Source organism: Hypanus sabinus, chromosome X1, assembly GCF_030144855.1.
Source record: "Hypanus sabinus isolate sHypSab1 chromosome X1, sHypSab1.hap1, whole genome shotgun sequence".
NCBI classification, from domain to species: Eukaryota; Metazoa; Chordata; class Chondrichthyes; order Myliobatiformes; family Dasyatidae; genus Hypanus; species Hypanus sabinus.
This window is the reverse complement of record NC_082738.1, coordinates 56,334,831-56,362,584: the sequence shown is the minus strand read 5'-3', so window position 1 is coordinate 56,362,584 and position 27,754 is coordinate 56,334,831. Positions and strand designations below refer to the sequence as shown.

Below are 27,754 nucleotides of genomic sequence, written 5' to 3'. Positions count from 1 at the left end.
TTCAAACTGAAGCTTTTTAGTGTTTCAATTATGATTACAGTACATCATACAAATATTGTACAGAACCACTTAAATTATATTCAATGCAGTTTTGTAACACAAGGCTTCTGACTTTTTAATAAATGTACAATTAAAATATGGATTTCAGAGGACTATATTTGCAGACTATACAAAAACAAGAATAAAAATAGAAAATGCTGAGAATGTAGCAGATCCAATAGCATCCATGAAAAGAGAAAAGTAACGTTTCAGGTCATTGATCTTTTATAAAGTTATTAACCTAACAAGTACTCATTTCTCTTTCATCTATTGACTATTTCCAGCATTTTCTGTTTAACTTCAGATTTCCAGCATCTGCAGATTTCTTTTGCACTTCAAAAATTAACAATCAGTATTTTTAAATAATTTGCAGATAACTAGCCCCAAGGACTGCAATAGAGTATCACATTAAATTTTGCTTTGCATGAAGTGCAGCTTTTTGAAAGACACATATGGACACAAAGGCTTGGAGAAAACTTTTTTTTAAAGTAAAGCAATCTAAACATTTAAACTTATGTAGGTGAAGCATGAAATAAAAAGAAAATCAAAGTTCAGGCAGCATTATTGGAGGTGAAAATCTTCAAGTGAATCTTCAATATTTATTGATTTTTTTTGGGTGCCTTTCCATATTTGGCATCTAAACCAAGGCCTAAATAGAGAATAAAAAATGAAAATTAGGAACAGTCTCATAAAGCATGTCTTTAATATTGTTTTTATGTATTGCTGGTTTACTAAGAGGCATCTAAAATAGGACTCCCTTAACCTCAAATTAATTTGCTTGTAATATAGCAGAGATTATTTTCCAAGCATGTTTCCAAGTTAAATGCGTGCAAACTTGCAGAAACTTACAAAACTTGCATTTGTAAACACAACATATGGTTATGGACTTGGGTCCACAACTAGCATTAGCATTAAATAAAAACAGATAACAAGGTTGGTCAGTCAGCATGATACTAGCAAAAATTAAATCAAAGTCTAAACCTTTCAGGATTCATAACAAACTGCAATTCAATTATTTTCAGGTGTACAGGCCTCAAGATAGTCATACTCATTAACAAATTACACTTTTCTGTTGGAATCAAACTTTTGTTCAGTACTTTTAAATTACAATGAAGACTAAGGAACATTATTGGTACTGCCACCTCTGAAAAAGTATACTTTAATACTCCACTTAGAGCATTGCCTAATAAAAGCAGCGAGGGGATGGAGAGGGCATTGGCGTGGGATTGGTTTTGCTGCCTGTCTTCTGGCAAGAAAATTTTGCATCACTTACCTAGGAATACAAAAACTGTGCCCACCCATTGCAAGGAGCTAATGGGATTACCAAAAATAAGCACAGAGCCAAGGATGGTAAAGAACTTTCTGGTTGTAGTAATGATTGAACAAGTCAGAGGTCCAAAGTAAACAACAGTCATAAATATGAAACTCTGGAGGGGGAAAGAAATGGAATAAAAAAATTTTTATACCCATACCATACAACACTTCTACAAACAATGTTTTCTTTAATTTAATATGTACAATTTGAAAAGTGTAGCTGGAATTAATCTTTTTAAAAAGATACTTGTATTCCCACACTAGTGCAATACACATGTAAAATGGATAGCCCCAGCAGTATACTATTAATTAGCAAAATGATGCACGTCTCAGTTAACACTACTGTCAAGGGGCACATGATCACTAACAATTTGAGCATTAACAGCTTTGGTCCATTTTAAAGCTAAGGCAAGAATCCCCACACTATTGACAGTGAATATCAACTGGGAATACACACTTTACATTAAATTATTCTGATTGAAGAAAGCTGAACATCTCAGCCCCAGAATATCACTACAGAAGCTCCTTATAATGACCATCTTTAGAAATGGGAGATCTTTGTTTAGAAACTGCAGTGTTTCATTCCATTTAGATTTTCTAGAAAATAAGGTTGTTTGAACCAGATGGCAAAAAATTCAGATTGACCCCAGTGATAAGTCAACACAGCACAAATGTTATCTCTAACAAAAGAAAGTGGACAAATTCTCTTCTACGGCCAATGACCACCATCTCAGCATCCCCCACTATCAACACTTTTGGGTTAACACATCACAATTAACCACAATAAACTAGCTACAAAAGTGTTAAGAGCACATCACCAAGTGACTCACCGAATGGGTTCTTTCTTTTTCCCTCTCACTTTTTTCTTGCTTTAGTAGGGTTTGTTTTTTACTTTTTTTTGTGTCACCATACTTTTCAATCCTTAAACATTGTTTTTTTCCCCTTTGAGACAAGTAAGTGTTACTTACTTCAATGTACTCTTGTTATTTTGGATAATAATAAAAAGATTTGAAAAGAAAGTGACAACTTGGTGATATTACTTCTACCTCTTCAAGACATATTAGGAGTGCAATGGACAAGTGTAGCATGTTTTGATGAATGTGGCTCCAACAACGTACAAGCAGCTCAACAACACCCAGAACAAAAAAAACTATCATGCTTTATGAGCAGTGTATTCATCTTGAGCATTTACAAGATAGCACCCAGTAAACTGGCAGGGTTTCTTTAAGACAAGTTTTAATTTTTCAAATATATAGCCATTATCACAAGGGCAGAGGGCAGCTATTATAACAATCACATGGAAATTCCCCTCTAACACATTATCCTCTTTGACACATACTTTCAATAGGGGAAATGTGTCAGATATTCAACATTCCAGAACAAAAGTTCTTCTCCACATGGCCTCCAATAGCTAGGGCACATGATTCACTGCCAGCTCCTTGATAGTAAATTAAGGGTACACAAATAATTGCGCTCTGGCCAGCTATGTCCACATTTCAGAAATTAAAATATTGAGATATTAAACCCCCTAAGTGCTTACATTGCAGTTATGGAATATGAAAAGTAACTTTACACATTACAAATTAGAAGGTTCATTCCCTTCTAATTTTGGAAGTACTAGATATAATGCAAATAATACTAACCTGGCCCAAAGCACTAGTTAAACCAAACAAAAGTATCTTGTACAGAATACTGGGGTGGCGCTCAGTGAAATTAATAAATTCCCATATTTCTCCAGTACAAAAAACTCCTAAAATAAAGCCAAAAAAGTTATTTGAATGAGGATCAATTTGCATCTTCAACTCAGGTACAGAAGTGAAACTTAAAATGCAATATTGCATAAGCTGATAAATAGTACACTGTATTGGCTATCTGAATCGACTTTGATAAAAAAATTGGAGATTTAAAATTTGTGGGGATCTACACAAAACTAATGAACAGAAAGTTGCATTTGATTTTTAACATTTAATTTCTAACGTGACAAATACTCAACATTACAATTAATAAATCTTCAAAGATAGATTGTAAACAAATCGTCATGTTACTCAACTTTTAATGTTAATGTAAGTTCTAAGAAATTAAAATACTTTACTGTATAAATGAAGTAACACTGCCTCTATGGCAATGAGCAATGCATGCAACTAATCCTTCTCTGCAGCATTTATTTGAATTTTTAATCACTCTGCATCAATCTTCAGGTTGAAACTCAAGTCAACCAGCTCCAGTTTCTCTACATGCTAAAAAGCCTTCAATGCTTTAAATTTTTATTAAATAAAACTATTTTTTAAACTGTCATATAAAAATCCATGTGCAAAGAGAAGCACACAAAGCAGCAGGAACATGAACCTTCCCAGTTACAGATTTAGTGTGGATGTAATTTTTTTTCCTATACAATTTACCTGTTAACACAACTTTTAAACAGAAAACATCATCCCAATCTCTTTTTCCAAGAGTCAAGATACCAGTTAAACTAATATTTAATAATAAATAATAATGCTAAATTACTACACATCAAATGCAAACTGACAAGCATCAGGAAGCAGGAAAGTTATTCTTTATTTGGGAAGAAGTAAAAGCATTGGCATCAATTCTAAGGGCATGCTCCAAGGGGAGCTTACTGACAAATCCTACTGAACAGGAGATACATTCCAAATTTGTTTATGTAACAGCTTTCAGATTTTACAGGAAACTTTTCACCCTCAAAGTGCCTGTTGAAATAGTCTTTCTTTTCAAATGAAAGATACACTCAAAGGCATCAAATTAATGTGATCAATGCATTCACCAGCCTATATGCTTAGATTATATAACAAAAGCCATAAATAATTGCAGCAATGATTTAGCACGCCATTGCGAATTTTTAAACTCTTCCTTTCCTCCCAAATTACGTATGTAATTTACACATTACTATGATTAACACATTAACATTACTATGATAACCAGCATCTGGTTGAAGTTTGGGGTCATCATATTGAATTCTGAAGTGCAGTGACTCCGGGCAGCCAAACTACTGGCATCCTACTGTTTGGCACATTTAATAGCCAAAACATAAGGCACTCCCATGCTATGTTAAAATGGCAAAGTCATCTCATTATCAGCTGACCTCATCACAAACAAGAGAAAATCTGGTGATGCTGGAACTCCAAGCAACACACACAAAATGCTGGAGGAATTCAGCAGGCCAGGCGGCATCTATGGAAAAGAGTAAATAGTCAATGTTTCAGGCTGAGACCCTTCAGCAGGACTGGAGAAAAAAAAGATGAGAAGAGTAACAAGGTGGGGGAGGGAAGGAAGTTGACAAATGAAACCAGGGAAGAGGGGAGGGGGTGATGAAGTAAAGGGCTGGAGAAGGGAGGAGTCTGATAGGAGAGGACAGAAAGCCATGGAAGAAAGGGAAGGGAGAGGAGCACAGAGGGAGCACCTACCCAGAAATGGGATAGGGGAATGGTGAAGGGAGGTTGCAGGCCATTACTTGAAGCTTGAGATATCGATGTTCATGCCACCAGGTTGGAGGTTACCCCAGACAGAATATAAAGTGTTTCTCCTCCAACTGGAATGTGGCCTCATTGCTGCAGTACAGGAGGCTGTGGTCTGACATGTAGGAATGGGAGGGAAGTAGAATTAACATAGGGGCCACTGGGAGATCGCTTTTTTTGGCAGACAGAGCATAGGTGCTCTATGAAGCTGTTTCCCAATCTACATTGGTCTCACCAATATACAGGAACAAGAGCCACACCTGCCCCTACATCTCTTCTCTCACTACTATTCAGGGCCCCAAACACTTCCAGGTGAAGTGACACTTCACCCATACGCCTTTAAGGGTCATTTACTGTATCCGGTGTGGTCTCCTTAACAGGTGAGGGACCAGCATTCTGGCAGGCAAGTTTGCCACTGCTACATGGGTGTGCTTAAACTAAGTAGTGGCGGGGGGGGGGAGACGACAATCTGGAAATATAAGGATGGAGTTAAAGGGAAAGAGAGAATAAGTTAAGAAAGACAACAGAATTAACAGGGCAGAAAGCTCAGAAAGGGATCGGAGAGTATGGCCAAGTGCAATAGGAATTGATGTGAAAGGCGAGGGGAGTAATGGATTAAAAGTATTATATATGAATGCACGAAGTACAAGAAATAAAGCAGATGAGCTTGAAGCTCAGTTGGAAAATGGCAAGTATGATGTTGTAGGAATAACAGAGACATGGCTGCAAGAGGACCAGGGCTGCGAAATGAATATTCAAGGGTATACGTCCTATCGAAAGGACAGACAGGTGGGCAGAGGGGGTGGGTGGCTCTGTTGGTGAGGAATGAAATTCAGTCCCTTGCGAGGAGCGACATAGAATCAGGAGATGTAGGGTCAGTTTGGATAGAACTGAGAAATTGTAAGGGTAAAAAGACCCTAATGGGAGTTATCTACAGGCCTCCAAACAGTAGCCTGGATGTAGGGCGCAAGTTGAATCAAAAGTTAAAATGTCGCAAAGGTAATGCTACGGTTGTTATGGGGGATTTCAACTTGCAGGTAGACTGAGAAAATCAGGCTGGTACTGGACCCCAAAAAAGGGAGTTTGTGGAGTGCCTCCGAGATGGATTCTTAGAGCAGCCTGTATCAGGGAGAAGGCAATTCTGGATCTAATGTTGTGTAATGAACCGGATTTGATAAGGGAACTTGAGGTAAAGAAGCCATTAGGAGGTAGTGACTATAATATGATAAGTTTTAATCTCCAATTTGAGAGGGAGAAGGGAAAATCGAAAGTGTCAGTATTACAGTTGAATAAAGGGGACTATGGAGCCATGAGGGAGGAGCTGGCCAAAGTTGACTGGAAGGATACCCTAGCAGGGATGACAGTGGAACAACAATGGCAGGTATTTCTGGGAATTATACAGAAGGTGCAGGATCAGTTCATTCCAAAGAGGAAGATTCTAAGGGGAGTAGGGAGTGACCGTGACTGACAAGGGAAGTCAAGGACAGTATAAAAATAAAAGTATAACATAGCAAAGATGAGTGGGATGGCAGAGGATTGGGAAACTTTTTAAGAGCAACAGAAAATAACTAAAAATAGGGAGAAAAGATGAGGTACAAAGGTAAGCTGGCCAAGAATATAAAGGAGGATAGTAGAAGCTTCTCTAGGCTTGTGAAGAGGGAAAAATTAGTTAAGACCAAAGTTGGGCCCATGAAGGTGGAAACGGGTGAATTTATTATGGGGAACAAGGAAATGGCAGATGAGTTGAACAGGTGCTTTGAATCTGACTTCACTAGGGAAGACAAACAATCTCCCATATGTAAAAGTGGCCAGAGGACGTAGGGTAATGGAGGAACTCAAGGAAATTCACATTAGGCAGAAAATGTGTTGGGTAGACTGATGGTACTGAAGGCTGATAATTCCCTAGGGCCTGATGGTCTGCATCCCAGGGTACTTAAGGAGGTGGCTCTACAAACCGTGGACGCATTGGTAATCGTTTTCCAATGTTCTATAGATTCAGGATCAGTTCCTGTGGATTAGAGGGTAGCTAATGTTATCCCACTTTTTAAGAAAGGAGGGAGAGAGAAAACGGAATTACAGACCAGAGGCAACACCAGTGAATCTGCAGATGCTGGAAATAAATAAAAACACAAAATGCTGGCAGAACTCAGCAGGCCAGACAGCATCTATGGGAGGAGGTAGAGATGACGTTTCGGGCCGAAACCCTTCATCAGGAATGAGGTAACATGGGATGGTCAAGGGGGGATAAGAAGTGGGGGGAGGGATGAAGTAGAGAGCTGGGAAGTGATAGGCTGAAGGGAAATGGGCTAGGGGGAAGGTGGAAAATTATGGGAAATAAGACAGAAAGAAAGGTAGGGCTGGGAGATTATAGTGGGGGGGGGGGGGGTAAGAGAAAGAGAACCAGACTAAAATTATAGATAGGGACGGGGTAAAGGGGGGGGGGGCAGGGGTATCAACGGAGGTCTGTGAGTTGAATGTTCATGCCGGCAGGTAAGAGGCTACCTAGGCGGGAGATAAGGTATTGCTCCATCAACCTGCGTGTAGCCTCATCTTGACGGTAGAGGAGGCCATGGACAGACATGTCGGAGTGGGAGTGGTCTGTGGAATTGAAGTGTGTGGCCACAGGGAGATCCCACCACTGCTGGAGGACTGAGCGCTGGTGTTTGGTGAAATGGTCTGCCAGTCTGCGGCGGGTCCCTCCAATGTATAAATGGCCACATCGGGAGCACCGGATATAGAATATCACCCCAGTTGACTCGCGGGTGAAGTGGTGCCTCACCTGAAAGGACTGTCTGGGGCCTAGGATGGTGGTGAGGGAAGAAGTGTGGGGCAGGTGTAGTACTTCTTCCGTTTGCAGGGATAAGTGCCTGGAGGGAGGTCGGTGGGGAGGGATGAATGGACAAGGGAGTCGCATAGGGAGCAATCCCTGCGGAAAGCCGGGGGGGGGGGGGGGGGGGGGGGGGGAGAAGATATGTCTGGTGGTGGGATCCCGTAGGAGCTGGCAGAAATTACGGAGGATTATACATTGGATCTGTAGGCTGGTAGGGAGATAGGTGAGGACCAGGGGGACTCTCTCCCTGCTTCCCAGCTCTGTACATCATCCCTCCCCCCACTTCTTATCCCCCCTCGACCATCCCATGTTACTTCTCTCCTGATGAAGGGTTTTGGCCCAAAACATCATCACTACCTCCTCCCATAGATCTGTCTGGCCTGCTGAGTTCTGCCAGCGTTTTGAGTTTTTATTTTTGAATTATAGACCAGTTAGCCTGACATCAGTGGTGGGGAAGATGCTGAAATCAATTATATAAAAAAAAAATAGCGGCACATTTGGATAGCAGTAACAGGATTTACAAAGGGTAAATCATGCTTGACTAATCTTCTGGAATTTTTTGAGGATGGACAAGGGAGAGCCAGTGGATGCAGTGTACCTGGACTTTCAGAAAGCCCTTGATAATGTCCCACATAGGAGATTAGTGGGCAAAATTAGAGTACATGGTATTGGGGGTAAGGTACTGACATGGATAGAAAATTGGTTGCAAGACAGGAAACAAAGTAGAGATCAACGGGTCCCTTTCAGAATGGCAGGCAGTGACTAGTGGGGTACCACAAGGCTCGGTGCTGGGACCGCAGCTATTTACAATATACATTAATGATTTATATGAAGGGATTAAAAGTAACATTAGCAAATTTGCAGATGACACAAAGCTGGGTGTGAAACGTGAGGAGGATGTTATGAGAATGCAGGGCGACTTGGACAGGTTGGGTGAGTGGGCAGATGTATGGCAGATGCAGTTTAATGTGGATAAATGTGAGGTTATCTACTTTGGAAGCAAGAACAGGAAGGCAGATTACTATCTGAATGGTGTCAAGTTAGGAAAAGGGGATCTAGGTGTCCTTGTTCATCAGTCACTGAAAGTAAGCATGCAGGTACAGCAGGTAGTGAAGAAAGCTAATGGCATGCTTGGCATTCATAACAAGGGGAGTTGAGTATAGGAGCAAAGAGGTCCTTCTGCAGTTGTACAGGGCCCTGATGAGACCACACCTGGAGTATTGTGTGCAGTTTTGGTTTCCAAATTTGAGGACGGACACTTTTGCGATTGAGGGAATGCAGCGTAGGTTCACGAGGTTGATTCCCGGGATGGCGGGACTGTCATATGTTGAAAGATTGGAGCGACTGGGCTTGTATACACTGGAATTTAGAAGGATGAGAGGGGATTTGATTGAAACAGAAGATTATTAAGGGATTGGACACACTAGAGGCAGGAAACATGTTCCTGATGTTGGGGGAGTCCAGAACCAGAGGGCACAGTTTAAGAATAAGGGGTAAGCCATTTGGAACAGAGTTGAGGAAAAACTTTCACCCAGAGAGTTGTGGATTGTGGAATGCTCTGCCTCAGAAGGCAATGGAGGGCAATTCTCTGGATGCTTTCAAGAAAGAGTTAGATAGAGCTCTTGAAGATACTATTTCGGCACGGACTAGAAGAGCCAAGATGGCCTGTTTCCATGTTGCAATTGTTATATGTTGTAGCTGAGTCAAGGGATATGGGGAGAAGGCAGTAATGGGGTATTGATTGTGGATGATCAGCCGTGATCACAGTGAATGGCGGTGCTGGCTCGAAGAACCGAATGGTCTACTCCTGCACCTGTTGTCTATGGTCTCCTGTAAATCTGTGAAACATGACGTGCATTGGAAGACTGCCTCGCCACAATTCCTTGCAGTAGAACTAAAACCTATGATTGAAATCAGAAGAGTGAAAACATCAAGACTAAGTAAACAGTGCATTATGTATCAGACAGAGCAAGAATTTAAATTTCACTTAGGAAACTTTGAATTTAGAGACCATACTTGAGCACCCTCTTGTGGATTAAAGGAGAATGTATCATTAATCAAGTCAGATTTCAATCTTTTTCTAAAGAGGCACATTTTGCAAACAAAATTAAACTGGTTCTGTTAATCTGTAAACTTTCAAATTTCAACTGAATTGTGGCACAATTCATCACTCTACAAGCTATAAAAGTATACCAGGTATAATTTCCCCATCACTAAACAAAGCTTTTTTCAGAAAAGGTGATTAATGAACAAAGTGCAAGAAGTGTATTTATTTTAACACAAAGTGCAAGTCAGAACATCAACCGCCACTCCCTAGAATCTCCATAATATATTGAATGGTGTAAAACCAGAGTGTAATAAAGCAACAGCTCTATAGAAGACTACATTTTCTATTTCTCTTAACGTTGAGTGGAATGATAGGAAGGACAGGTGAGATGAGTACACATTAACTCAAAGAAAATAACGTGGATGGATAACTAAACTCACATATACAACAAACCCAAAAAAATCAATAGCAATAGAATAGTGACAAATTACACCCCATGCTAAAGTTTTTTTTTATTACAAGCTGAAAAATATCAGACATTTAAGGAGATTTCGCCGATTTTAGACAAGTTAACAAAATTTGAAGTGCTCGGACCGCATCCATGTATCTATAAGAGTGGCTCCCTGTTTTGTTCCCCCCCACCCCCCACAGCATCCAGCAAGAGGTATTACAGGATTTAAGATGAAGCATTATCAGCTGATGGAGACATGGAGAGAGACTATCACATGGTTCACAGAAGAACTTTAATATGGCCTCATAACATTGTAGACCTGATCTATTTATACAGAGGGCAGAGGGTCAACAATGAAAGAAATTGCAATGGTGCTTGTGAAGACATCTGGAAATATTCATCAGAAGTTAATGCAAAGTACAGAGAACCTTCCAGCATCGTCTATGAGCTGCTAAACACATGCTAGCCTATACTTACAGAAATAAACATGACCAGACCATTTTAAAGTGGTTACCATGTATATCTCTGAAACTGAGTTAAATGCATTGAAGGGGTCAATAGGATTTTTACACTCTCACTTTGTTGTTTATTCAACCGGGGAAGAATCTGTGTGTCTGGAGGGATCCTTGGAACACTGAATGGATGAATAGCAAACTTCAGAAGCTTATTCAAGGTGACGGAGGGGAAAAATATTAAAGAATTGCCTAAGGGATTGACAGGAGGATCTGTTTCATTTGTCAATTTAGTCCTCTTCACATGCCCTCAGTTTACAATTTCTATGTTTTATATTTTCGGGTTGTTTGGTTTAAAGATGCACTTCTAATTTAATATGCTCTTAACTAAAATAAAACATTTTTTACCTATTCCCAGGAACAAACTAGACCAAACATTAATATTCAGCATCATCTGATTTGAACCAGTCTGGAAATTAGCTCTCATGTGTTCTTGTGCTACTCCAGTCAATCCATCCAAGGTTAAGGAAGCCAACTAAAGGAGAAAAATAATTAACATTTAAGTAAATCAAGACAAAGATGAGAAAGTGAATTCCCAGAAGTGACGTTCTTAAAAACCATGTAACAATTACAGCACGGAAACAGGCCATCTCAGCCATTCTAGTCCGTGCCGACGCTTACTCTCACCTAGTCCCAGTGGTCCACACTCAGCCCATAACCCTCCATTCCTTTCCTGTCCATATACCCATGCAATTTTACTTTAAATGACAATACCGAACCTGCCTCTACCACTTCTACTGGAAGCTTAATGTTGTAAAATTTTTACTTAGAAAACATACATAGTATCTGATCATGAATAATATTACTCATACAATACTTGTGACAAACAAGGAAGAATTCCTCATTAGATGGTTAAATGGATAGAAATGGTAACATTGGCCCACACAAGTACATTCCAGGTAACAATTAAGCAAGAGTTTACATAAAGACTGCAACAATTTAAACAAAACAAAAAGATTAAAGTAATCAAAAAACAGTCCTCAAAAAAGAGAACAAAATTCTGTTTAGTAGTCTTCAGTTTACTATAAAATTGCTCACTGAAAGGAACAAATTAAAAAAAAATACAAATTAACAAATCTGAGTATTTAAACAAGCAGCTAAGATGTAGCACGCAGACTTGCCTACATCTAAACCAAGTGTGGCATGCCTTCTATATGCCAGCCTTCCAGAAGGACTTGAAGTTGTCAGTGCCATTCACAGATGCTCTTTTCATTGAGTCAGGAATTTCCAAGTATGTAGCATTGGCACTAAGGAAGCTTTGAGACAATAAATAATTTCCGCCATTCAACTGATAGTTTCTCACTATGACAGCTCAGAGCAGAGAGCCTGTCTCAGGAGTCTGATGTCAAAGAGATGACTTACTCATTAAAATTGTCCAAATCTAATCCCCAATGTCAAAGATAATAGCCTGGGAATGGATACCAGGTGTGCTTTGCCTGTTTTGGATTTGAAAGATTTTTTTGACAACAATGCAACTGCAAAAAATACCAGTACTTTATAGACAAACAGAAGGGGTAGTGTTATTGCTACCTGATGGACCAAAAGCTTAGCACTTTTGCCGAGAAAAGCCTCCTGAGATTGTGTTTTGCATCAAATAAAGTTTCTGTAGTAAATAATTTCACTTGTATTAACTTCAAGTGCAGAAATCAACTGCTTAAATCTCTGCCGCTTCCTTCAGTTTATTTAGATTTTTAAAAAAACAAGTTGCATGTTTGAATTTAAAACCCTATAATTGGAAATCTATCACAATTCAGTATCAGTCTTCTAAGATCTCTAGAATGCAGTTTCATTGTTTGCTTTCGTGTATACTGGTGTCCCCCGTTTTTCGAATGTTCGCTTTTCAACACCTCGCTGCTACAAAAGACTTACATTAGTTAACTGTTTTCACTAACAGAAGGTGTTTTCACTGTTACGAAAAAAGGCCGTGCCCCGAGCAGCCAAGCTCTTCCCTCTGAACTGAATTCTAACAGGCATTGCTTAAACACATGCCTGTGAGCATCTGTGCTTTATGTCAATTTATTTTGTGTATCCATTAGCAAGGTGAGTTCTAAGGTATCGGAAAAGCCTAAAAGAGCTTGTAAGGGTGTTACACTTAGAGTAAAACTAGACATAATTAAGCATTTCGAAGGACGGACAAAGTGAGTTTGGCTTGTGGAAGTTGACGACGATGTTGTTGATGAGGTTTTGGCATCCCATGACCAATAACTGATAGATGAAGAGCTGATGCAATTGGAAGAGGAAAGGATAACAATCGAAACCGAATGCAGTAGCAAATGGACCAAAAGTGAAGTCGTCCAGGAACTGAACGTGAAGCAACTGCGCGAGATTTGTACTGTGATTGACAATGCTGCAATGATTGCAGAAAAGTACGACTTTAATTTTGAAAAGGGTATGTAGGTTTAGGGCATATTTGCAGGATGGTTTGAGTGGTTACAAAGAACTGCATGATAGAAAAATGCGCGAGGCTAAGCTGTCAAGCACCCTGTCATTTTTCAAGCAGACGATGAACCTCGACCTTTGACATCGAGGCAGGCAGACAGAGAAGATGATCTGCCTGCCCTGATGGAAACAGACGATGGATAAGACTCCAGTGTCCCACCAACCCAACCTCTCAGCCTAACACATCATCATCAGTGTGTTCGCTTTCTTCCCGATTCCGATAAGTGAAACTACACTGTACACACATTATTTCTACTTTATATCGCCTGTGTATTTTTGTGTTATTTGGTACGATTTGTTATTTAGTTTGATTTGGCAGCTTCATAGCTTAAAGGTTACTGGAGAGAGCGCTTCTGCCGAGAGCGTTTGCGCCGAGAACAATTGCGCTGAGAGCGCTTCTGCCAAGTGCTTGCGCGAGATTTTTGCTACGGTGGACAGTGCTGCAAATGATTACAGAAAAGTATCCCTACTTTATATAGGCTGTGTATTTATCAGATCATTCCTGCTTTTACTATATGTTACTATTATTTTAGGTTTTGTGTGTTACTTGGTAGGTTATTTTTTGGGTCTGCAAACACTCAATTTTTTCCCCATATAAATAAATGGTAATTGCTTCTTCATTTTACGACATTCCGGCTGACGAACCATTTCATAGGAGCGCTCTACCCTTGGATGGCGGGGGAAACCTGTATTTTAAGTCTGGATATTGGATAAATCTACTAGTTGCACAATAATCAGTTGGAAGATCCATAATATGGTTGTGCGTACTTAACTTCTTTAAGAATTCAATAGAAGCAAAGGAGATCAGGAGATTTACCCAGGTATTCAAAGCCTTGATGATTAACAACCAACAGCAAGCAATTTATTTTAGTTGAATGTTTATCTATGTAGATGTAGAATATCATAAATCATCCTTATTTTGTATAACCGACTGAACATTTGGGCTTACATTTGCTTTACAACAATTATTTTGGACCAGTGCTTCTCAAACCTGCTGCTACCCCTAAAATAGCCAGGGGAATAGTCAAAGTCATTTTAACATTTTCCTTGTTACAAAAATAATTAAAATAAATAGTTGAGACAATAAGAGAAAGGGGAGAAAAAATGTTAGAAACAGTAAAATAGTAGAGTTCAAATGTTCAAGTTTCATTAAAATTTAAAGCATTTTAAATATTTCAGTAATAGCAGATTATCCTTTCAGAACTCCTTATATCATTGTTATAAGCTTTCCAAGGCCAGCTGACTTGTTATACAGATATTTTTCTACCAAGTCTAAAAGTTAATGCACAACAAAACAAGTTTTAAAAAATGTAATAAAAGCAAAAATCTATATACTTACTAATAACATTTCCCCAAATCCAAAGATGTGGTCATTTGCACTGTCCTTTCCTTTGTTGGGTTTATACATAAATAACGCCACTCCCAGAACAATGAGCAACACGCAAAGATACTTGGCCAATGGGTATCTTTTCCTTCCAAGAATGACTCCTAAAACCATCACTATAATACAAATTAAGGCAAGAAAGTTTTAAAGCAAAAGAAAATCCACCTTGGAATATTGAAGTTAATTGAGCAATATGCCAATTAAGTAGACAAAAGCAAAATTTCAGATTTCCAGGATTCTAAAAAAACTGCTATATTCAATAGGTCATGTAGAAACAATGGAGAGAAAAATAGTTAATATTTTATGATAATGAATTCTCATCAGAAATAATGAAAAGTTGAAAATGTTCAGTGTCTGACCTGAGTTTCACTCACCACTGATGACATCAACACTTCAATTTTTTACTTTTAATTAGTAAATAGATGAGATATATTTGAAAGGTAATGATTTTGATTTTTGGATTATTTGACAGGGGAGGAGAAAAGCATGTACATACAGCTAGAGTTGAATAATCATATAGATTGGGCAAAAGCAACCAAAGGCTAATTTCTTATCCATTATGCTTAAAACATTTTCAGTGTGCAGACAAGTTTCATTATCATGATCATTACTTTGATCAGCAAAGCAAATGGCTTTAGCTGCTTCTAACACACTACTTCTTGTGTGTTGATCAACATTACTTGCAAAACTAACATTAGGCTAATCTTACTGACTCATTTAACCATAAAAAATTGCTGCTGCAAAGCTAACTTCAAAGAATAATCTGTAGGATGTACAAATATTCTGGGATGCACTGATGGACTGGAATCCTCCCATGTTTATCAAGAAAACTCCTCACCATGCACACATTTTCTGACTTTGACCAGCATATTACACTCAGCCAGAATGACTTGAAACAGTACTGAACATAAGGGCACAGTACGTACATTCAGAGAGGCACTTCACTGTACATCCACCAGCAAGATTGGCTGGTTGAGCCAGTTGCACCATCAAGGATACATCATGGAGGACTTGGTCCATAGCAGGCAAAAAGCCAACATAATTGTCCTTGCCAATCTGCCTCTAGTAAATCAATCTGTCTATCATAGCACTGAAAGAAGTGACCACCATGGTCTGAGGGCGAGGGCAACACATCTGTGTGGAATGAGCTTCCTGTAGAAGTAGTAGAGGCCAGTTCAGTTGTGTCATTTAAGGTAAAATTGGATAGGTATATGGACAGGAAAGGAGTGGAGGGTTATGGGCTGAGTGCGGGTAGGTGGGACTAGGTGAGATTAAGGGTTCGGCACGGACTAGGAGGGCCAAGATGGCCTGTTTCCGTGCTGTGATTGTTATATGGTTATATGGTTATCTCCACAACTGAGGTTTCCCTCTCTCATGCTGGGCAATAGCACAATTATGCTGAAAGATGGACTCAGATTACTCAGTTCAAAACTACCTATCTACGAAGCCTTATGCACATTTTTGTGCAATCAATGGCCCACATCATCCGTCCATCAATTGCAGCAAAAATATGCACCATATTTTTGATAGCCCAGCATCTCTTTCGCACTACATCCATGATCAAGTTGGGGCTCAACTATTTCAATATGAGCATGTCTCAAATCTCTCTTAAACTTGCTCCCTGACACACCAGAGAAAACAATTCAAGTTTGTTTAACCTTAGAGCTAACATTCTAATCTAAGCAACATCCTGATGAACCTCTACATCCTCCCTGTAATGTGGTAACCAGAACAGCACACAAAACCTCAAAATAGCCTAACCCAGTTTGATACAGATGCAACCTGACCTGCCAGCTTCCTGACTGATTCAAGTTAGACAGACCATTAAATAGGCAAATGGAGACACAAGAGATTGTAGATGCTGGAATCTGGAGCAACAAACTAAATGATGGAGGAGCTCAGTGAGTCAGGCAGCATCTACAGTACGAAATGGACCCTTTATTAGATCAGATGAAGAGGCTTGACCCAAAACATCAACTATCAATTTCTCTCCACAGATACCATCTGACCCATTGAATTCCTCCAGCATCTAGGAAAGGTAAGCAAGTGGATTGGCATGGACATAATGGGCCAAAGTGCTTCTTTCTGTGCCATACAGCTCAAGACTATGAAAATGGCAAGCTATCACACTAAACTGCTGCAATCTTTATGGTTAAGGTACTTCTATGCAGCTGTTGGCTAGAATGTTCTGACAATGACAAAGAATCAATAATAAATTCTCCAACCCAGGATGCGTGCACAATTTGGAGGACACTTCCAATGTTCCTATTCACATGCATCCACTCCCCTTATCCATCTAATTGATTTGATTAATTTTAAGTTAATACAAAGGCCTTGGCAACTTGCTGAAGAGCAGAGATGGTGCAGGAATAACAAATGCCAGGTACATCAAGCAAATTGCCATTGTCAAGCAATGCTCATCTTTTTAATATTTTATAATCACATTAAATTACCTGGAATGGGCTTGCATGATTTTCCTAGAACCTGAAATGAAAAAAAAAACATCAGCTGATGACAAATAGGAAAAAAAAATCACTTTGGGTGATATCTTATTTCTTAAAGAAACAAAATGAAACATACATACATTAAACATTTGTAAACATTAACATCACAATTTGTACTTCAGTGACAAAATGTTTCCAATCTGTCTCATAAGCAGTAATAAAAAATTAAATCAGAGCAATATGCTCAACCAAAGAACAAAATTACCAACAATCAATCATCATAACTGAAGCAACTCAGAGGCTTCAATGAATACTAGTTGTGTCAGGAAGGATGATCTGTCAGTTTGTTTAGCTGTTGGGCTCAATTAGATTCTCCTGTTACGTAGGACAGATGACAATACACTGCCTCTCAAATCTAGCATTACCCGAGAACCAGCACTTTCAAAGCAGTTTATATGCCTATGATATAAACTAAGAGGGAGTTGAAATTATAAGAAACCATTTTTTTTAAAGTTTAGCTTAATTGAATGTTTTTATTTTATACATTTGTTAATCTTATTCACTGCAATTTAATAGATTAAATATTCCTGAATGTGAAAAACATTTTGAAAGCAGTGGCAACCTTTATAGCTTTTGAGATGTTAAGAGGTTAACAAAGAACAGGCAAAACTCCAGACAAGATAGAGCAGAGTGAACACAGGTTGCTGCAACTGTGAAGCAGCAGCACGATATGCTGCACCAGTGTTCATGAATACAGGCAAAAAATGAACAGCAAGGTGATTTTCTTATATTACACAGGAAAATGGAATGTTTTCAAACATTCTTGTTTGAATGTTATTTGCTTCAAAAAGGCCTGGTAGGAATTCCCATGTTAACTGTACATTTTTCTCAAAATTGTCAGTGAATGTGTGTGGTTGGAACACAAGCTGTTTGGATAATTTAATAAGCAAGATGAATTATTTCAAGGTATAACTGACTTGCTAATCCATAAACAATACTCCATGACAGTAAGAATTCAAATCCAGGTTGATGGTTTTCTTAGAATGCATTTTATGCCCTAACAAACCATGTTATGTTTTCCAGAAATGATTTAAAAGTTAATAAGTTAAACTAGGAAAATGTTATTCAGAGAAATCTAAATATTTAAGAGATCAGTGAACTTCAAGTTGGGTGCTGCATGGAGATTTGAATCAATTATTGCTTCATTTTTTATACTTAACATACCTATCTCAAATGTTTTTAGGGTCAATGTGCTTCATAAAACATCCAAAATTTCATACATCAAATATCCTTAAATTAAGCAATCTTCATTCATTTCATTATAGAAAGCTGCTATTGGAAAATTCTGTGGATTCTGGTTAAGCAGGCTATCAGTTAACTGGGGCAGCTGCTTATTTGAGACAACTCTTATAAGAACAAAAACTGGTCCAGGAAATTGCCAGGTTTCTGTTTGTTATTTGGGACACTACAGCACTTCACTGGGACAAGAGACTGTTGTCGAACAGTATCTAACTAGCATCAGTCTTGTGCATGTGTGCTTGTATTCAAAAAGCAGGGATTCTTGTCACTAATATTAGGCGAGTAATAAGCAGTAAGACAATTCAGAACTGTATTGCTCACTACAGTTCACGCATTCCGGCCTGGAGATAACAGAAAGGGTCGGGAGTGAAAAGGAAACAAGGATATAATTGTCAAGAGCATTGTATGAAAACAGTCCCTGATTTGCACTAAGCGTCTATGCTGATTTTGTTCATTTACAGTAAATCAAAAGAACACAGCAGCAAATACAGGATGAATTCCTCCACTGATAACTATAAAGAATTAATATACTGTTTTATAGTACTGTAGTATTGGGAGTGTTCAATTTGTTATGTATTTAAGTGAAATACAGAATTTGTGACTCAGTTAAAGAATAGCTTCTTTTTTTTATACCTTTAACTATTTCCATGAAACTTCTGTTAATGGAGGGGGAAGAGCCCCATAACTGGGCCAAAATGTGCTGGTCCCGCTGAGTCTCAATTTACCAGAATCCACTGTACTTCAGTATTATCTTCTCAAATAAGCTAGATATGGAGGTTAAGAATGTATTCTCCTTGAAGTTACACTTCATATGCAATACAAACCTGTGTTGGATAGTTGACATACTGGAGGGCAGAATTACTGGAGACCATGGCCCCCAAGTAAGACATTGAACAAACTGCATACAGCCAGTGAGGCGTTCGTTCAACTGATGCCTTTTCAAATAATTGTAGCACTGGAACAAGATGCAAAATATTTTACCAATAAACAATTCAGACTGTCACTCAAACATAGTGCAAGCATGTTTATATTTAGAAATTACAAATGGCTAGAGATAACACACTGGACAGTCAAAAAGTTAAAGTTTATTTTTACATCTTGACATATTTTATCAATTACAATATTTTAGTTGATTTAAATTATACCTGCAAATTGTCCAGTAATATCTATTGTTTTCTGATGCAATCTATAATATCACAGCTTTGTAAATCTGACCTAGTATTAAACTGTTTGCAAATATGCCTATTAATAAAAGCTAAATTTTCACTTCAAATAATGGCTATTTGTTTGTCAACATGAATACAAAGTCTTAAAGCCACAGATTCTAACCTTATTGCTCTTCTAGAATATTTTATATAATTTTAATTTTTCTCATGGTCACCAGGCAATATCTCAGTAGCTCAAGAGATTTCATTATCCACTACAGAAAACTACTCTATTGATTTTTTTTCCCTTAAAACTTGTAGTTACTTACTTAGTTTGGCAAAAATAGCATTAATAATACACTGGACAAACACAAGTGATTTTGCATATACAAATGTTTCTTGCTGCTCTCCATATTTACTTCTGGTTCTGCAAACAAAGAAAAAGATGTTTAAGTACTGAATGAGAACAAACTTCACAGTGAAAACAAAGTGCTGGAAGGATGTACTCAGAAGATTAAGCAACAATCTTAGAAACAAATACTTAAAATGAAATGCAGAATACCACCATATACATTTGGTTTTGTACAAATGCTGGAATGAAACTAATTAAACCAGAGAATTAAATCAGAATTGCTCCCAAAGAATGAGAACAATTCATGTTTACTGAGTTTAGATGAAGTACCACAGCTATATTATTTATATACAAACTCTTCAGCTCCAGTTCATTATAGCTACCATCTTCAGACAATATTATAACAGAAAATAACAGAAAATATCATTTATATCACCTGATGAAGACAGCCCTTTTTATCAAACTGCAACTAAGCCAGAGCTAAATCCCGTATCTCCTTTGGGATCAATAAAGTATTATCTTGTAAAGGCACACAAACTGCTCACTGAAACATCATTTAAGTCTGAAGATGGTTTTTGCCTACACTATCCAGCAAGTTTGCTGACCCCTACCACTCAAGCAAAAAAATGTCTTTTATCATCTCACTAATCTTCTACCAATTCCTCTAAATATATGGTGCGCACATACAGCCTGAGTTTCTAATATGGCTGAGTAATTGGCACATCTCTGTACGAGTTGGATGAGATTCCAAAATTTATGCAAGAGCACAACCAATTAGCTATCAACTTAAAGACCACCTCTCAGAAACCTAATCACTCAGCTGGCAAGTTTATTTTGTGGTGTTATTTGACCCATACACGATATTGGAGCAAAAAGACTGCCTGCTGTTGGAATAATAGTTAACATCCATCAACAAGCAAATAATGGAAAAATTCACTGGTTATACCACAGGTTATGAGGAAAATGTTAAGACCAAAGGTCTTGGTAGCATCATTTTCCAAGTGTTTTGTAGTTGGACATGGGATGAAGGTACATGGAGGGAGTGGGTAGGATTTACGGTAAGAAGTCCACTAACTTTCCTTCATCAGAACTGAATTTGCAAATGTAATCCCTAAAAGACCCCAGCCATTAAAATGCTTCCAGCCTACCATTCTTTGTTGCTTTGCTGGTACCGGCATAAAGTACAAGAAAATTTCAGCTCTAATCTACTGAACCAAAACACTGAGGCTGCCAATGTCCACAATCCTCCTCGAACAAACCAAGGTATGAAAGTGGTCAGTTGATGGTGAAAGGGGCCAAGAAAATTAAAAGACCTAGCCAGGTGCCCATGTCACACTGACACATACCACATTGCAAGCAGCACCTTTCACTTTATTTGATCTTTTAGGGAGAGAGTGAAACAAATTTCAATACAATCCAAAAATATTTTGGTTCGTATTTTTACAATACAAACGTGTAAACTTGAATAATTAAAACAATAGAAATGCGGTAGATCGAGAACAGACCATAAGGAGTCTTCAGTACTGACGAAGCTTTTAAAATTGGTTTCAAGTAAATTATGCTGAAATGCACATTACACCTGCTGCAGTTTCCTGCATTTTAAATATGGAAACTATTATTAGGTTGTTTATTTGCCAGTATTCTCAACATAAACTAGATATTAATAAATTTTAGGGCGTGTCTTTGTATACATGGCTAAAAATAAATAGAAACTAGTTTAACAAAACAGTCAGTGCCCCCCTCCCAACCAATTTGACCCTCAATACAAGGATCATGAATCATTTATTTAAATCTACCACCCTAGCTATTAACTGTGCCAAGGGAAATACTAATTCCTACTCAACCTAGCTAGGCTGCTCATCGTATTTTTTTAAACAAACCTTAACTCATCCATCAGCCCACTATGTTCCATAGAAAACAATTCTAATCTATCCAAATTTAGCTCAGAATAAAAATCCTCCAACTCAGAACCCTCAAAATTCCTCCCCAACCCATTCAAATTCTTGCAAATCTTTTGAGCTATTTGCTTCTTGCTTCTAAATACTTAAACATGAACAACAAAAGGAGGCATTTCACACAACAATCTGCTGGAGGAATTCAGCAGGTCAAGCAGCATCAATGGGGGGGAGTGAGAACTTGTTGACGTTTGAGATCGAAACCCTGCAGATGGAAGTTGGCCTTCCTGCAGATGATACTTGACTCAGTTCTTCCAGCAGATTATTTCTTCCTCCAGATTCCAGCATCTTCAATTTCTTACACCTTTGAATTATCTCATGTTTTATTAAATGCCAACTACACTCTGAATATATACTTCTAAATCCCTTGCTCTGTACTTTCAGAGTATTCTTTTCCCTTATTTGCCCTACATTAATATACTTCTCATTTCTTGTCACCAAATCAATGCATCAATGTCATCCAGCAGCCTAGTTTTCTTCTCCATCCAAACATTTTCAAAATCACAAACCAACATATGCAAATTGTAATATAATGTACATTTCCTTCTACAACTATTCCAAGGTTCAGTAGAAATTTCACAAGATAGAGCCTTCCCCGCCACTGAGAATGGTCACTATCACACTATAACCATTAGTCACAATAAACACAGTACCAAAATGTAAATAACTGCCAATGAGCTTTGCCATTTCTCCATACTATCTTACTAGACATCTGTGCATAATGCATTTATTTGCAATTATTGACCATACTTCTAAGTGTTTTGAACATCCATCCTTGTGCATTTTCCATCTTTCTGCTTCTTAACATACAAAACTGAGCATGAAGAATAATAATAGATCTTTCAGCAAACCACAAACATCTAACAACAGTTTCTAAAAAAGTTTGAGACCCAGCTTCTTACCACATCATATTCAAGTCTTCCAGTGTCTCTGACAATTAGAAATTTTGACAGCCAGTATTAAATGAGCAATATTTACTCCATAGGATGTAGCATTCATCATGACAAACCAAGTATGCGTACTTCAGACAACACGGGAATTAAAAATGTGAAAAGAGGGGTAACAATTTTAATGTTGATTAGAGCATCAAAGAATGTGCACACAGATCAGTAGTAATTATAGAAATATTATAGGAAATACAAGGCCAAAAGCCAATTTAGACTTCGAACATGCTAATAGTCAACTGGGAGAAATCTTTTCTCCGGGAGTTGCAAGTTGCTATAATTTTTGAACGTCTCTTCTTATCAGATACTTTAACAATAAAACCAAATTTAACACTTGTATATTTTTGCAGATTTTGGACCTTTTTTCTCTGCCAGGTCGCTTTTCCAAAACTGAAAATACGACAGTTTTAAACCACTAGTTTTAAACTCAAAAGAAATACCAATTTATTTCAATACTAGGATTAGGTTTCCAAAGTATTCTTACAAAAGGCCATTATCATACCATTCAATTACTCAAATTACCAGGAATAGACTGACTGTATCATGCAACATACAATTTCATGTGCAGAACCATTCTTAGGTAAAGCTGTAAGAGAAGACTCTCCACCCTTACAGTCCTTTCTGTCACAACATTTGCCCCAAGTTAGCACAGCAACGGTGCCGCCATTTGGATGAGGGATGTTCTCCCGGCCCTCCAGCACTTACATGGCCTCCTGCAAGATCCCATAGTAAAAGTAACAAACGAAAACAGCCACGAAACAGAGCAACAACCGCAGTCGGTCGCTCTGGATCCTCTCCATGGAGTTCCTGACAGCACTCCGCTCTATCTCACCAGCAACCACAAAAGCCACGCTCTGTTTTCCCAGTGGCGGCGGCGGCGACTCCGGCTCCACGGCAACATATTGAGCAGGCCCCATCAGCCCCCGCGCCGTCAGTCAGGACCCAACAAAGGCTACCGCCAGTCAAAGCTACCGCCTGAGAATGCAACAAAATTGCGCAGCTCAAATAGCTTCCATAATATATTTATATTCAACACAGGAAAAGCATTTAAAAAGTAGAGTCTCATAAGTGAATTAATGAAATAAATTTGAGTTGCTAAATGAGAGAACTACACCGGCGCTGTCGGGAGAACTACAACATATAGGGTCCTCTGCCGGCCTTAAAACCGCTCCATCTGTCGTATGGTTTCATTGATCAGGCACGCGCGCTAGACTGTCGTGTTGATTGGTGATAGGCGCGCGTGCGCGCTGACAGGTGTTATACCATTGGTGACGGGGGCGCGCGAGCTCGCCTCGGTGAGCTGGCGGAGCAGTATTGGTGGACTGGGGTGGTGGGCGTGTTCGCAGTTGCTTGTCCGTTCCGCTGGAACCTGGGAAGTTCAGGTGGTGAAGTTGTACTCGATAGTGGTCAGTCAGCGTCTCTGGAGAGGAAACGTTAGCATTTCAGGTCGACGACCCTTTAGCGCCAACTTTCAAGCATTGGCTTCACCCCGACATGATCGTTTACAAACACTACGTTTTTTTAAAAAAACAACTTAGATGCAAATCTAAAACAACACTAAAATGCTGGAAACGTTCACTAGGTCAGCATCTGTGGAAAGAAAAGCCAAGTTAATGAGGGACATATGGGGCTGAGAAAGCTGTGCCAAGTATAAACTTATAAACTGGAGTCAGATCTGGACATTCACCTGGAGTTACACAAAGTAAATTTGAAACAAAAAGCCTCCAACCTGATAGCGTGAATATTGATTCCTCCTTCCAATAAACAAATCCCCCTCTTCTACCCTCCACTCTGAGCTTCTCACCTGCCTATTACTCCCCCCCCCCCGTCCCCATTTTCGTTTGGTCTAGTCTCTTCTATCAGATTCAGTTCCTTCCTCTCCTGAACTTCATCTTTCCAACCCACCTGGCTTCACCTATCAACCTCCCCACCACCACCTCCCTCACCACCTTATTTTGGCATCTTCCCCTTCCTTCCCAGTCCTCTTGAAGGGTCTCGATCCAAAATGGTGACCATTGGTGCTGCCTGACCTGCTGAGTCCCTCCAGCATTTTCAAAGTATACAACTTGAAATTCTCTGGGTAGCCATGAAACCAAGAAAAAGAAAGGCAGCACAATTTTGTGTGTGTTGCTGTTGTAATTAGCCATGACATGCCTGTATTGCTCAACAGTTCAGTGGATTTGCATATGTGTGATCCTTGGCTTTTCAACCAAAGCAAATGTGAAAATAAGGAAGTTATGCCAGTCATTTATAGAACTGCATAGGCTGTGGTATAATGTCCACATCTGGCCACCACCATAGTTCAGGGCACACGTAAACACCATATAGAGCATGCACATGATTAACAAGGATAAAAGGCTTTGGATACATAGATAGGACAGAGTAACTGAAGTTAAAGCAGTGAAGGTAAATGGGAGTACAGCTCCAGAGCCATATTTAAGTTTGCTGGTGACACCATTGTTGTAGGTCAAATCAAGGGTGGTGACAATCAGCGTGTAAGAGATAAATTGAAAATGTGGCTCAGTGGTGCCACAACAACCCCTCACTCAATGTCAGCAAGACCAAAGGGCTGATTATTGACTTCAGGAGGAGGAAACTGGAGGTTGTTGACTTAATCTTCATCAGGGGATCAGAGGTGGAGAGAGTCAGCAAATTTAAATTCCTCAATGCTATCATTTCAGTGGATCTGTCCTGGGTTCAGTATGAAAATGCCATTACAAAGAAGGCAGGGCAGCAACTCTACTTTCTTAGAAACTTGCGCAGATTTGGCATGTCATCCAAAACTCTGACAAACTTCTATAGATGCACAGTGCAGATCATTTGCCTTTAAATCAGGAGACAAGGGGGAATTGAAAAATGCAGAGGGACTTTTTAAGATGGTGTGCTTATGATACCAAATTCTTTCCCAGCAGAGGAGATAAAAGATTTGAACTATGGATAAAGAAAGGTCTTACAACCTACCTCTCATTCACACATAAAAGTGCATTACAAAGTTTTCAATATATTTTTTTTAAAATAGGTACCTTCAAGTACGACACTACATTAACCAGAGTTGTAGATGTACAGACTTAACAGCTGAATTAGAAATTTTCAAGATTCTGAATTCAGCTTACAGCTCAATGCCAAGTAAATCAATTTCTCAATTATATAATGCTCTTTTATGCCAAAAATGAAAATACATTGTATATTAAAGTGGGAGAAAGAAATGGGGTTGGTACTTTCAAGAGGTTTGGGGGGAAATATGCAGCTTTCAGTGGTCTTCAACTAACTTTGGTTTGGAGAGAACATTGCTGGAAAAATATTATAAGATACTTCAAGACCCCATACCAGGAAAAATAGAAAGACACAAACGTGGTGTGTTGGAGACGATGTGGCTCCAAGGAGGCAAATCATTTCCATATTTTTTGGGATTGCTCTAAGTTTATATTGGAAAGGTAGTCACAGAACATTAGTTAAGGTATTTAAAATACAGATAGCTCTGGACTTTGTGACTATTTGGGGCATGTATTGTTTTCAGAACAGAAGAAAGATAACATTGCTGCAGGCCTTTTAAGCAGTAAGAAAGAAATCAATCACCAGAAAGTGGCTTAATCCAGTATCACCCACTTCAGAAGAATGGCATGAAATTATTTTGGAAATATTTAAACTGGAAAAGATGACTTACTCCCCAAGAATTCAAGAAGAAAAATTATCAAATTTGGAATAAATGGATTGAATTTATAACCCCAATGCGAGCAGACTTTAGATGACTCTCCTAATGGTTCATACTGCTTTTCTCATCAACATAGTAATAGTGTTAACATAAGCTCCCTTAGTTTGAATGTTCACTGTTTTATTTCTGAAAAATATGGAATTAACACAAGTAAAAGACTTAGGGAAAAAAAGATAATTTGAAGCAAATAAGTACACAGGATGTTTATGGGTAGGAGAAACATGAACACATTAAGATACAAACACCTACAATGGAAGTTACATAGGGTTACACACATTATTTTGGAGAAGAAAGAATGGACAAGAGATGCATGGAAATTATTATTCAACCACTATTATTACCAATTTTTTAACAACTATTATTTAGTTTAATAGTGTGGAATTACAATTGCACATAAATATCTATTTAGGTGCCTAATTATTTTTCTTTTAATATCATCTAAGTGTGTACTTGTGAATGTATAAATATATATAGATTTATATGTAATATGTTGTGTTGAATCAGGACCCAACTGCAGGACACAGACACTGGAGTCCCAGAAACAGGACAAGGCAGAACCCAAGGACAGGGCAGGATGCAGTCTAGGCAGGGGAAGCAGGAACAGGACAAGGGACTGGGAATAAGGAGACTGGGGTGGACACCAAGCCCAAGACTGGACAAGGACCCAGAACCTGGGTCTTGCCTCAGGCTCAGACCCCCCAAACCCAGGCAAGGACATGACAAGGCTTGGCTAGGGACTTGGGGTCTTGAGGCTTGGGTCAAGGCTTGAGACTAGAGGCTGCAGGCTTGGAGTTTAGGGAACTCAGAGGCTGGAGCTCAGGGCAGACTAGGATCTGTACATCAACATGAAGCCAGGACTTACCCTCCAACAAACAGGGACTCATCTTTAACAGGACACTGACATGAGACAGGACTCATCTATAACTCCACACCAAGGTGGGGGCAGGACCACCTGTCAGAGAACAGCCTGACCTGCCCAACAGAAGCAAAAACAAGACAAATTCCACCCAACCACACTCACTACCAGGGCCACTTATATTCCCAGTTCCAATATGAGCCTCAGGTGTTTCTAGTTAAGTCCAACCACAGCAAGGGACCGCCGGAAAGTCCGGAGTCCACGGACCGGACCACGGACTTCGGACTGAACCACATTATACATATGTAAAAAATGGAAAAGGCTTTATATGTAAAAAAGTTTGTGTAATACTTGTGAATACCTTATCCAAATAAAAATAACATTTAAAAGAAAGAAAAATGCAGAGGGAGCTAAAGGAGAAGATCAAGGTGGCTAAAGAGGAATACAGGAGAGAGCTGGAGAACAAGCTTGGGCAGAGTAGCACATGGGAGATGTGTAGGGGCATGAAGAACATCACTGGCTTCAATCAGGCTAGCTGTAGAGCCTCAAAATGCAGTA

General features: G+C 38.9%; 1 protein-coding gene across 1 annotated transcript; it reads right to left on the bottom strand.

The window, feature by feature from the left end:
- On the bottom strand, positions 1 to 23,574 carry slc35b1 (solute carrier family 35 member B1). Its single transcript, XM_059956631.1, has 9 exons — positions 23,334 to 23,574; positions 19,707 to 19,804; positions 19,057 to 19,187; positions 16,943 to 16,973; positions 14,445 to 14,605; positions 11,015 to 11,141; positions 2,997 to 3,103; positions 1,313 to 1,466; positions 1 to 688 (listed from the first exon to the last, which is right to left on the bottom strand). Exons 1-9 carry the CDS (start codon positions 23,543 to 23,545, stop codon positions 639 to 641), a joined length of 1,071 nt encoding a protein of 356 aa, XP_059812614.1. The 5' UTR covers positions 23,546 to 23,574; the 3' UTR covers positions 1 to 638.
- Positions 23,575 to 27,754: the final 4,180 nt, after the last annotated feature.